Source organism: Ursus arctos, unplaced genomic scaffold (assembly GCF_023065955.2).
Source record: "Ursus arctos isolate Adak ecotype North America unplaced genomic scaffold, UrsArc2.0 scaffold_36, whole genome shotgun sequence".
In the NCBI taxonomy this organism is placed as follows: domain Eukaryota; kingdom Metazoa; phylum Chordata; class Mammalia; order Carnivora; family Ursidae; genus Ursus; species Ursus arctos.
In genome coordinates this window covers 696,493-709,679 of record NW_026623050.1, presented here as the reverse complement: position 1 = coordinate 709,679, position 13,187 = coordinate 696,493, and the positions used below count along the sequence as shown (strand labels likewise).

At 44.1% G+C, this 13,187-nt stretch overlaps 1 protein-coding gene across 1 annotated transcript in view; it reads left to right on the top strand.

Annotated features, from left to right (window-relative positions):
* The window catches only part of RYR3 (ryanodine receptor 3), a 586,345-nt gene that overhangs the window by 317,686 nt on the left and 255,472 nt on the right, over positions 1 to 13,187 (top strand). The window contains exons 10-12 of the mRNA XM_044392456.3: positions 1,160 to 1,253; positions 5,742 to 5,816; positions 8,360 to 8,516. Coding sequence (XP_044248391.2) covers positions 1,160 to 1,253; positions 5,742 to 5,816; positions 8,360 to 8,516 — 326 coding nt within the window. The remainder of the gene's footprint in view (positions 1 to 1,159; positions 1,254 to 5,741; positions 5,817 to 8,359; positions 8,517 to 13,187) is intronic.

Below are 13,187 nucleotides of genomic sequence, written 5' to 3'. Positions count from 1 at the left end.
AAAAGAGGGGGATATACAACTGGCACTATTAGTCCAGTAAGAGGAAAATTGGGAAATAATTTCTGAATGTTTGAGGGAAGTTTAAGAACTTGGCTCACCTGGTTACAAAAAAAAAAAAAAAAAAAAAAACCTATGAGAATATCACACTGTCCCTATACAAGATGTACTGATAAACACCCCTTTCTCCTCTGGCATGATTTCATTTCATCGTTCTTACTGTTAATTCAACACCCAGAGTACTTTGGTAGCCCCTAAAGTGATCTAACTGTGTGTTTTGTTTTTTTTTAAGTCACGATGCAGACACGAGTGTACTAAGTACGTATGTCTCCTGAGAACAGACTAGTCTAGAGAATTTTTTTATTCAAAGCCATAGTAAATTCCATTTCTTCGTACAAGGTAAACCTCAGACTGGAGTCCCTCTCCCAGGATGTTCTTTGGATTAAGGCTCAGAATTTATTTGAAGACTGATAGGTCATCGTGTCCTTGAAGTTCATTGTTTCCCATACATCTCGCATCGCCATGGCTACTGAGATTCCTTATGCTGAAAGCTAAGTGCTTACCGTTAGGGGCTCATCCGCTGTGGGATCCTGGAATGACATTTCGTCTCCCCTTGGTGCTGTGGGACGAGCATCCAGGTTTGAGCTGTGTCTGTGAAATGCATTCAAAAGTTAGCTTTCCCCTAAGACAGTTCTTCGTAAGTTTGCTGACCTCCTTCCCAGCATCCTCTTTCTTCACCATGACTGCAGTTTGGTTGGGATTCTGCCACAGGATATACACATCGAGACTGTAAGAGCTTATCCAGGAATTTCATGTTGAATACATTTTCATCCTAAGCAACTGGAAAAGCCTTATCTTCCTCACAGTAGCAACATCATTTTCCTGTAAATGATATGAGTTGACACTGTTTTCACCCTACATTTTGATGTTGGACTTGCTTGTCTCTGAAATCCTATTTAACTTTCAACGTTAGAATTGTTTTGTCTTCCTTGTCTTTTCTTCCTGAGGCCACAATTCTTGAAATCTGTCATTTTCCAAATGCTTCTTTCTTGGTGTTTTCCCATAACTGACTCAGACCTGCATGAATTTACCCTTTTTAAACACGGTGTTCTCATCGTTAAATTTCCTATAAGTTCATAGTAGAATATAATTCTCTCACTAGGATACCTACTTGGTGGGCACGTAGTACGTCTCTTCCACGGTCATGATGAGTGTTTGACGATACCATCTACAGACCAGAATGATGCCCAGCACAGGTAAGCCAGTGGCTTCATCCTTCTCCCTGCTGTCTCCAGTCTCAGGTGCCTCAGACTCCAGAGTTTGCATTTGGGTGTGGCCACAGATGAATTCTGTAAGCGTGGGTCAGTGGACAACCATGGGATGCAGTTTGTGAGACAGGCATGGCAGCACCCTGCAGCTTGCTCCCAGGAGTACCTGGAGACGCGTGCTGCTTCTTAGGCAAGCAGTTCCCTAATGCTTTCCAGGACCTTCATTTTCTTTGATTTCTGCTCTGCCTAGGGAGTTTCTGGTAGCATTTATTATAGATGGAAGCACCCATTTGGTGACAGAAATCAGGCTAGTCATTCTAGGGAGTCTGTGCACCCAAGTTATTCACCATCAAAGGCAGATCTCTCTTTTCCCCCTTCTCATGTGCGAAGTCATTTAGGTGGCGTTTGGTGATTTCATTTTGCTAGGATTGGAGAAACCAAATATCAGTATCCAGCAGGAGATGGATTTAGCAGGGACAGGGCCAAGGGCAACATTCAGAGGATACTTCCGAGGGTGATGCTTTCTGCGGTCCTCTGCTTGACTCCTTAATGAATGCTTTTCAAAAATTCAAAACCAGGAGATGGAAGATACTCATCCAGGTCTTACACGCATACTGAAGGGTCCCTTGGTAGTCTGACATCAAAGGAACAGAGCATAAAAAGCTTGGCCCCTGTAACTATACAAATGTGATAAATATTTAAAAAAAATAAAATTGGATCCAAATTAGGCAGAATTTGTAACAGCAATGGGTGTGATCTCCCAGAGGTAATGCATTCTTTGTTGTGTAATGCCTATGGGAACCCTGGTAACTGCATTTCTTTCACTTCATTAGAAGCATGGGGTCACGTCCTCATAGCTAAGAGAGCATCTAGGTCAGGATCCTGCCAAAGGTCACATACTGGCTGCTTTCAGATGGCAGCCTAGAAGCCGTGCGGCTGACTCTCCAGCCATGGCTTATTCCTTATCTGATGAACCAAAAGGACCTCCAGGAGCAGAGCAGTGTGCTTGAACATGTTAATGTGTGTCTTAGAAACCATGCATTGGTAGTATGTGTCCCTGTTGTTCTGAGTCTCTCCCTACTTGTTCTGTCCTCTGAATGTCTGTCCATGGGAACCAGATATGACCTAGGGCACATAAAGCACAGACCTATGGCAAGTGTCTAACTAATTCACTCCCTGCCTTCCTGACACTGGTCCAGTTAACTGACAGTTATCTCCGAGGAAGGGCATTAGGCTGACCTTAGAATTAAGGATTCCATACACTAAATAATGTCATGTGATCCTATTCAATTATGATTTTCTTTTCCTTTTTTTTTTTTGAACAGTAAAATTGTGCAAGAGCCCGCATACTGTCTCTTTAATATATTGTTCATTAAAGGGAAGATTCACAGGTAGATAAAGACCTGAAGTTTTATGAGTTTTGCAGGCAGCTGTATGTTTAAGATGGAACACATCTGAACACACTAGTTCTTTCTTCCCATTCCAGTTCTTCTTTAAAGGGCAGGAATTTGGAAAAAATGAAATGATAATCCTGTGCATGACCCTCGACCTGCCCTTCACTCCCCCCCCCCCATACCTGTCATTAAATTTAGAACTCAAATTAGAAACATCCTGGGCAGAAACTCTGCTTGGAGAAGCTTGTCATTTGGTGGCATTCCTGTCAAGTACTTGAACAAGAACCTGAGTAAAAGGAAAGACTGCACAAATATTTGAAAGGAGGTGCTAAGGAAAATGAAACAGATGGAGAGGAATTCCCCGAATGGGCACCCTGACGCAGGCACGCATGCCATCATTGAGATAAGACAAAGGTGACCTTCCCTTGGTGGAGGATTCCACAGGATCTAATTTGTATTTGGGGGGAAATAAATTCACAGATAAAAAAGCCTTATTCCTTTTATTTATAAGGAAGCATGAGGGGGTTGAGACTTTGTAAGGAAGCATGAAGGGGTGAGTAAGCAGCTATTCATTATTACTGGAATCTGCATTTTGTATCAGCTGGTCTCTCAATCAAAAGAGGATGCTTTGGCATTGGCTGTCTGGGGGAGGTGAGTGAGAAGCCCCCTCGTTGTCTTGTGTCGTCAGGTAACTGGCCAGGATGGCCAGGAATACTGAAATCTGGGAGAACCCAAAGGAATAGAAAATCAGAAACACACTAAAAGATGCCAGCAACCCTTCAGGGAGGGGGCTGACTTTCCAGAGGAAATCATTTCTGTTCCTTCTAAAGCCTGAAAGCAGCCAGGCCGGGTCGAGAGGCTGACAGTCCCAGGGTACAAACCTGAAAGCAGCAATCTAGCAACCTGAGCTCTGGTCTTTGGCTCTGTCTCTGGCTTGTCAAGCCCCCTGGGGTAAGTCTCTTAACCTCTTGCAGCCAAGGCTAAGCTGTCAGCCCAGCTTTCAAAGCACCTCAGCTCACCACCCACTCTACTCCTCTCCTTGGGTAATTGTTTTAGAGAACAGGAACAAGTCGTTTCAGCCTCTACAAGATTAAATGGAACAAGCTGCCGCGTTTCCCAGGTGGGAGGGACTAACCTTCAGGAGTTCCTCAGATGTCAGAGGGAGAGAGTTCTCTGATCCTGTGACCTGGGGTGTGCTGTTCCACCCTCTTCACCTGAGAGGCCCTTCCAGTTCTCACTGAGTGGGGAGAAGCAGGAGTGAAAACCTCAGCAAGTCTGTGTGACTAGTGAGGTGTCATTACTGTTCTAGACCCGGCACAGGAACACCTGGGCAGTTAGAGCTCTCAAGTCACATAGGATTTCTTTCTCAATCTTTACTGAGTGTTTCCTGATCGCATGTACGTTTGAAAAAGGTTTAGGCTGTGTTCTGTCGTCACACCAACCTGAGGTAGCCATTATTAATGCAATGTTTCGTTGTGTTTCTATGTCAAGTGTTTTTCCATGCATGATAGAAACATCTGTATTTAAATAAAGTTTGGGTATATTCATACTACACAGTATTTAGTACATCTGTGAACATCTTTGTGCGTGTCAAAAATGCGCATTAACTTATCACAACCATTCTGTGACTCATGTAACCGAATTAGTCTCCTTTGACAGATGAGAAGCCGAGTACAGAACTGTGAAGGGACCTGACAAGGTCACGCAGCTAACAGACTCACACTCAGGGCTGCCTGACTCCCAAGCCGGTATTTTCAACCGACTCCTAATTATGGTACTTCTTCAGATAAAATAAGAGTTGCACATTTTCTCTTTACCTATATTGATGACCTGTTGTCTCAAAATCTAGATCAAGATTCTTCTGGGGCTCGAGTGGTTCAGTTGTGGTATACACAGATCTTCTGTGGTGGGCTTTTAATTTAGTGAAATTGGTGAAATTAAGTGTGGTTAAGTGATCAGTCTCAGTCTAAGGTCACAAGATTCTTGAAGAGAGTCTGGATTCCATATGACTGCCATATGCCATGAGATACGCTCTTCAACAAGGATTGTTCTCTCATATAGGTAGGTCGGTTCCTATTGTATAGAATGAAAAGCAGAGTTTACTAATCATCAGATAAACATTGAGCAAACCCAAATCAAGGGCCTTTTACAGAATACCTGGCCACTACTCCTCAAAATTATCAAAGTCGTGGAAAACGAGGGAAGTCTAAGAACAGACCAGAGGAAACAAGACAGGACAGCTAAATGCATTGCGGTATTCCAGGATTGGATCTGGGAACAGGAAGAAAACTACTAATGGAAAAATCACTGAAATCCAAGTAAAGCCTTGAGTTCAGCTAGTCATGACCTAGCGATGTTGGTTTCTTCGTTTCGACAAGTGTAGTGCATGCATCTTACACATAGTGCAAGATCACATTAGGAGATACCGAGTGAAAGTATGCAGCTCTGTGTCCTGTCTTTGCAACTTTGGAAACCTAAAATTATTCCAAAATAAACATGTAATTTAAAAATACATTAAAAGGTGGTCTGTAATGCAGGAAAAGAGGTACAGTGATATCCCATACAGTGATAAAGCTATGAACACTAGAGCGGCTGGGCATAAAGCTTTGCTCCAGACTTCCTAGAAAAATGGAAATAAATTCATACTGTATGCACATGTGTTTTAAAAGGACAGCTACATTTTTTAAAAGTACAAATACATTTTTAAGAGACGTAAAACTATAAGGAGATTAACCTAAAAGAATCTGAGCATTTGCTCTCTATCCTGATGGTTTGTGATGAGGCTATTTTGATTCCTGATGTGGAAATGGAGACAATCCTTTTTGTTGTACACCTGCTGGTCCACAAGTGTCCTCGATCCATATACAGTGAGCACTTCCCTCCCCTTTAGCACCTTTTTTCCCTCCTAAGAGATGGAGCCTGGAAAATTGTGCTTCTCTTTGACTCATGCTCTCAGTTTTGCTGACTACATGAGGGCTTGGAAAGAGCAGCAGGGTTTGAACAGCCTCTGCAGGGAGCTGTTCCCTCCCCAGTGCTGATCAGTGTCAGGCTCAGAGGAGCTAATCTCCAACTCTGCTCGCAGGAGGATATTCTATGAAGCTGGGGGAGCTGGGACACGAGCCAGATCTCTGTGGAGAGTGGAACCCCTTCGGATAAGGTAATGGAGGGTCAGGGTGGTGCTCTTTTCAAGATGATTTTATTTTGCTATACTGTCCATTCTCTTAAATATTTCATTTATTCCACATCACATGGCCAACTCTCAAAAGTTGCTTGGCCCAGAGCTAAGTTTTAAGTTTTCCTGACTTTGTTTTTAAACCACAGCAGCACACACACACACACAGAAAGAGAGAGGAGAGAGAGAATGAGAATTTCCAAGACTTCTGTCGCTTCTGAAGCCAGAGAGCTTTGTTGCCCTGAGCCCAGCCCCCAACTCCTGCTGTCCTTCTGGTGTCCAGGTTATAAAAGGCGAGCTTGGACATGTCTGCTGAAAGCCATCAAAGTACTTCCCCCATTTGTTTTCTTGAACAGGTTCTCTGAAACCCACCTAGTGTTTCTCCTCTCAGTAGTTGTGTTGGCTCCAGTGGAATATTAGCTTTAAATGAGACTAGTGGTTGTGATGGCATGAGGTAGAGAAGATTAAGGCACCACTGGAGAGGTAGCTGTATTTACCAGACTTGTCAGAAACAATATTGTACCTGGGTGGAAGGAACGGGTGGCTGAGACTCGAGCTGTGTGCTTGAGTAAAAACACGTGGTCTCCAAACGTCACACTACAAAGGGGGATCTGGTAAGCTCAGGGCCATTATTTTGCTGAGAGGGATTACAGGTCAGGCTAGAGCTAAACTAACTGCTTGGGATACAGAGGAGGGACAGTTGTCTGCTTTTCCTTCTCTGCTCTTCCTGCCAGCTCTCTCCTCAGCCTCCCTCTGAACATATGTTCACGGTAAATGTCTCTCTCATGCGAGTGTATGCCCCCAAGGTGGTCTTCAAGATAATCCATTATAGATCAGAAGAAAATACTAGAACTTACACACATATACACGTAGATACATTTTCTACTGAGAAAAAGCTCTTTGGAGGTTACTGGTTTAAAGAATACTGCTTTTAAGGAGCACCCACTGGGTAAGCTGGCTTGGAGCATTTATATTCTCTTTCCAGCCCTGTTAAAATGTTCGCTCTAACATACTCTTGTTCTCAGGATATTAAGCCTTGCTTAATGGATTTTCTTAAGAAGTCAAAGTAGGTATGTATATATAGTTCCATTTATGGTTGCTTATTTCCCCAGAGGCCTAACCATGAGATTTTATTCTAACTTAAAAGATAATGAGTTTCAAGTTATTCAGTGGATAATTTCTCCCCTAACTCTTATAGTAACTTTCCTTGGATGCCAACAATTTGATGTAGGACCGTTGAAAGGTTGCCATTCAACAGGAGGTCTCCCTTATCTAAATCATCTTATCTTGCTTCACTTTTTTTCCACAGAATGGATCACCCTGTAATACAAAAATACACACACACACACACACACACACACACACACACACACACACACCCTTCTTTATTATCTGCCTCTCCCTGGCAAGAGCAAGTTGCACAAATATTTTTACCATTTCTCTTAAACATAGGATTCTTTGTGGTATTAAAATGTTTGAGTTGAGATAGTACATAGGGATGGCTTTGCTTTTCCAGAAATGAGTTTCCCTCATCAGGCATTCTTTTTGTGGTTTTTTTTATATCAAGAAACTTTAGTGGAGTGAAGGGAAAATTGGAATCTTGGGACTTCTAGTTACATTAAATCGTTGACTTGTCTCAGGATCATCATCCGTGTTGGTGTTCTTTTTTTCCCCCCTTTTATTTTTATTGAAGTATAATTAACATCCGGTATTCTATTAGCTTCAGGTGTACAATATGATTCAGCAATTCTATACATTGCTCAGTGTTCATTAAGATAAGTGTACACTTAACCCTTTATTTTACCTTCCGCCCCATCCACCTCACTCTACCAAACACTCTGTATTTAAGAGTCTATTTTTTGTCTTTTTTTGTTCATTTGTTTCTTGAATTTCACATATGAGCAAAATCATAAGGTATTTGTCTTTCTCTAACTGACTTATTTCACTTAACGTGATATCCGCGAGATCTCCTTCTTTTTTGATAGCTAAATAATAGTCCTTTGTGTATATATATGCATACACACACACACACACACACACACACACACACACCGTATCTTTTTAATCCTTTCATCTGTGGTTGGATAGTTGGGTTGCTTTCATATCTTGGCCAGTATAGATAATGCTGCCGTAAACATAGGGGTGCATTTATTTCTTTGAATTATTGTTTTCATATTCTTTGGGTAAATATCCAGTGGTGGAATTACTGGATCGTGTGGTAATTCTATTTTTAATTTTCTGAGGAACCGCCACACTGTTTTCCACAGTGGCTGCAGCAGTCTGCGTTCCCACCCACAGTGCACGAGGGTGCCTCCTTGTTGGTGCCTCCTTGTTGGTGTTGCGAGGCCGCAAGAGAAATTCCCTACTGAGTCGTCAGGAGACCTGAAATGTAGAGCGAGCCAGGAGACTAGCGTTTTGTCCCTTAAGGGGATAAACCACAGAGGGATTAGAATTCTGCTAGCATGTGGAGGAAAACCCAGGATCAATACTGAAATAGACTGAGTTTCGTGGCTGTTCTCTCTGCGCAGCTGGAGTGGCAGTAACATCAGATGGGGCCAGGCTTTCCGCCTCCGGCATCTCACCACAGGCCACTATCTGGCCTTGACGGAGGACCAAGGCCTTATACTGCAGGACCGGGTGAAGTCAGACACCAAGTCCACAGCCTTCTCTTTCCGGGCTTCTAAGGTAAGGTGTAAGGAAGTGCACTTTGACCTTATTTTAAAAGTGAAAGCTCTGAAACCTCCAGGCGGAACTGTGACCGAAAAGAAAGTGGACTGGAACGAGATGGAATTGGAAATTAGACCTGTGCTAAACACTTCCTTCTTCTATCTTTAGAATCGAGTTTATAGGGGAATGTGGACCTTGGAGGAAGGTTTAAGTCTTGAGACAGAGACTTCAAAGAAGAGTGGAAAGCCCCAGAAAATAAAAGGATCATAGGAATGGGCAGCGTTGTTCAGAGGTTAATGAAAGATGATGCTGTGCCTTAATATAGTCTAAGTTGTTTTTAATACTTCAAAGCATATGCTTCAGTCCTATAAGACAATGATAACTTAGAGGCATGAGTTTCAGTGCTACATGGGGTTAAATCAAGGAAGTGACTTCTTTCAGAAAGATGCAGAGAAGGCATCACTCTGAACATGACCTCATCTTGTAGTTACTTGTATCATACAAAGTCACCAGTACCTTCCTCTTCCATTCCCGAGGTTGTCTCTTCTGTCTGCTTCTTAGCTCTCACCCATCCAACCCCAGCCTTCTTTAAAAGCGGACTCTGGGTTAACCGCAAACATGTTGCTTTGCCTTTTGATGTGTCTATAGACAACGGTTTTTTAAAGACTCCAATATTTAAGGTCCAGTCAGACTTTAACTCTGCATCACTCCGAGCCGGATCTAGTTGGATGGTCAGAATTGCACGCTGAGCCAACTTCTGACAGAGAGTTGGCTGCTCTGTCACTTTATGATTGTTCTGGAAAGATCATCCAAGCGTCGGAAAGTCTGTGCACAGATGCAGGCCTGGTTACCAGGGAGTCTGCATCTCCTAACAGGACAGTTCGACATCTCCTTTGGGGGCTTCATCTCTGGTTTCATTCTTCTTTGCTCTTTTCCAGAAATAGATCTTGGTTTGTGTTCTCAACACAATTTCAGGAAAGGGCTGTTGATGATTCTGTTCAGGTAGGACTCGGCGTGGAACTGACAGTTGAATTTTCTGTGGGCAGCGCTGCTGCTTCTGGAATCAAAGGAGGACAGTCTTCCAGCATTACCTTCTTTCGAAGCCAGGGGCTCAGACACCTTTCTTTTCCTTCTTTTTATGGTCCCAGTCTTTCCTGGCAGAGAATCTCTGGCATATAAGTTTTTGTCCCCCAAATGCTGCGTATCAGAGTTAAGCTATTTCCACACCTGTATTTCAAACATGAAAATATATGAACTTCCTATCCGAAATTCTTCTCAAACATCACCTCCCATCTGCTTCTCTTTAAATGGTGCGTTGGCTCCTTGACTTCATTCTGGTTTTTTGAGCACGTCTCCTTTATGTTTCCTTCTCTTTTTTTTTAAGATTCTCAGCAAAGAAAGATTTTAAATACAAATGTGTATCTGTGTAGTAAAACATTTTGGCCTCCACGAAGTGGTTTATGGCAGTGTAACTTGCTAAAAGAGTCAGTGAAACCAAGCAACAAAAAAGTCCGAAGAACAGAGACAAGCAAGATCACATTCTTTCCTAAGAGACAACTTGAACATGGGATGCTGGGGGCGACAGCAAGTGTGGGAGGGTAAAAAAGAGATGGAGAAACAGAAACGATTCCTTCTGGCTGATGACCAAGGAAATGACTTTCTGAGAATGCCAGCTTGGCGTTTTCTTTCTTTGAGTGCTCTACCACGATCCCCTCAGCTCTCACTCTAGATCCTGCTGCCCTGGGATGGATCCGTGACTTTGCGGTCTACACTAGTTCAGAAAGGGGCTTCTCTGATTACAGCAGGCCTTCGAGTGGCCTTCCAGGCAGCTGGCAGGATCCTGTTCCACGGGGACTCTTCCATTCCATTCCTTTCTTGGCTCAGCCTTGAGATGGCTTAGTGCTTGCCGTGGAAAGGCAGAAAAACTCAGAGCACCACAGAGAGTCCTTCCACTTGGCACGGCTTCTGGCCTGTGAGCACGCTTACCCTCCAAAGGCTCACTGCTTATCTCCCCAAGTCCCTCCATCTCTGTGCACATGGAGGAAAGCAGCCGGTGGCTGAAAGTCATCGAGGTACCGTGGGGACAGCCGGCGTAGCAGAGCTGGATGTAAAGTCACCCATGAGTCACATTGTCCTATGCACTTGGCAGTGCTGTTACATTTCACTGGAGTCACTACTTTAGAGGTTTTAAATAACTCCCAGTGCCGCAGTATTCAGCCCAGCTACGTTCATTTCAACGTGGAAGGAACTGAAATTAAAATGACCTAGGCTCCATGGCAGGCCAAGAAATGGCTGTGTTCCCCCAGGAAATCGGGGCTTCCTTAGGACATTGTGTGGGCAGAAGGTGAAGCTACACCGAAAGCAAGAAGGTATGGAGGACGCATTGCTCTGCCACACACAATCCAAAGAGCTTCTGGGAGAAGAACAGTAGAAATGCCTGAGTGCTCTGGGGCTCCAGAGTCCTCCCTAGTAAATGTATGTTTACCCTGCTGGGTGCAGGCTCTCCTCCTCAATGCACACGCCAGCGTGCTTGCCCTCACAGGGGAGTCGTGAGGTCCCAGCAGAAAGAGACTTTTGGCTCTGCTTTTGCACAACAGGAGCGTGTTGAGTCATCTGGCCAGCTCTTTCCTGTTACAGGTGTTATGGGATGGAGCAGATGGCAGACTGTCGTCGGAGATACCATTTCAGGATCTGGGTGGCAGTGCAGGGATTGAGGGAACTCAGCGGGAAGGCTGAGAGGTGGAGATACTGTGTCTTTTGTGCGTTTGTGAATGACGTGTGTGTGTGGGGGGGTATTCACCTGATCCTCTCTGTATGTTGGAGAATCCACAACACACTACGGTCTTGGTGCTCATGTGTTCAGGGCAGCACTCGGTTATCTGGGCTGTGAGTCATTTGGCATTGATGCGTTTCCACTCCGTTTCCTGTCTGGCTGCATTAGCCCGTGACAGCTATGACCTCTAAACTGGGGCCATGGGGCAGCTGCAGGTGCGTGCTCACATCCTTAGCAGGCTGCCCTTACAAGCAAGCGTCAGCTACTCTGTGAATCTTAGACACGGATGTGACTGAGCCTTCATGGAAGGGGGTCAGAACTCACACCTGCTGCCGTCATGGGCCTGGCCTGGCCTGGCTCCGATGAAGTCAAACCAAGGTCTTCGAGCAAGTATGGGAAGCATGTAGAATAATGAGCAGGGAGTGACCTTGGTCAGTTTTTATCCCTCTCCTTCAGCAGGGTGATCCAAACCAAACTGGAGGCCTGGGATGTCTTGTTGCCTCTGAACTACAGCGTCACACCTTATTCCTTTAATCTGGAAATGGTATTCGATAGCACGTAGCTTTCAGGTCACCTAGACCTGACTCCCATCTCTCTGCAACACCTTGAACACAGCTCGTAATCTGGTTGCCCCTCATTTGAAATCTGTCATAAAATGTTAAGATCTGACCTCTGCCTGCCCTTTCATCCTCTCTGTCTCTTGCTCACAGTTGCCTTGAGGTCTGGCTTACTAAATATTTATCAGCCCTTGAACGTGTTCTTTTTTCTCATTGCTAAACCTGTACCTGGAATGCCTTTTACCCCTCCTACACACCCCCACTCATGAACTCCTGCTCGACCTTCCAGACAAGTATCAGGTGCCCTTTACAGGAGGTGGGCTTCTCCGTGGGCCTCCAGTAGGCCCCTGTTCATGCTTCTGGAACAGCCGTCACTCACTGGACCGGGAGCCTCTAGATGACAAGGACCACACATGCCCCTCTTTTGGTACCCCAACACTTGGCACAGTGTGTAGTTGGTGATAAGTGTGGAAATTGCTCAAGGAATCTAGGAATGTGGTCCTATGCTAAAATAGCCTCAAATCCATTTCATTTGAACCCCCATGATCTTCATAGAAGTATCCTATCATCATTGTGTAATCATTTTGGATCCTAATACTTATCTTCCTATCAGCTTTCAAGGAGACAGATTCATTATTTTGAACATGGAAGTCAGATTTCTATGAACTTGATTTCACATCATTTTCCCATTGTCTTGACATTGCAAGGCCATTCCCCAAGGATTGTCAGGTGATGTGATTTAGTATTGACACGCCAGAGTAAATATTATCCATTTAGATCTCCTGTCTCCACATCAGTTCACAGTGCTGAATTCCTTTCAGGGAAGAGTGAGTTAGTGATGTTAAATCAAGCCTTATCACATGTAACCATTTATTTTATAGTGATTTTTCATGACTATACCGTAAGTCTTGAATGGTCAAGATAGAATCTCAAAGTTTGCCTATTTTATTTGCAGAAGGATATAGAGCTATCATTGTTCTCAATGAGAAGAAAATTTTCCTCAGTTTATAAAAACATTACATTCAGTTGAGTCAACAATTATCAAATATCTAGTATGTGCTAAGCACTGTGTTCTTGGCCAAACATGACTTCCCTGCCTTTTAAAAGCTGTGCACTGCTTCCTCTGCCGGGCGTGGAAAGCGTCTCTGTAGACTGGACTCGTGTGCCCTTTAACCTGAGAAGCTCCTGCCAGGTAGAATCAAGATGGCAGCTGGGCTCATGGTACATCCCTTAGGAAACACTGGCTCTGGTTGTGCCAGCCTTCTGGCTTGCTCCGCTTCCTCACTGAGTTCTCAGGGAAGGAGAATGGTACAGAGGAAAGAGGGAAAAGGGAGAGGAGAAAACATGTACCCTAAGATT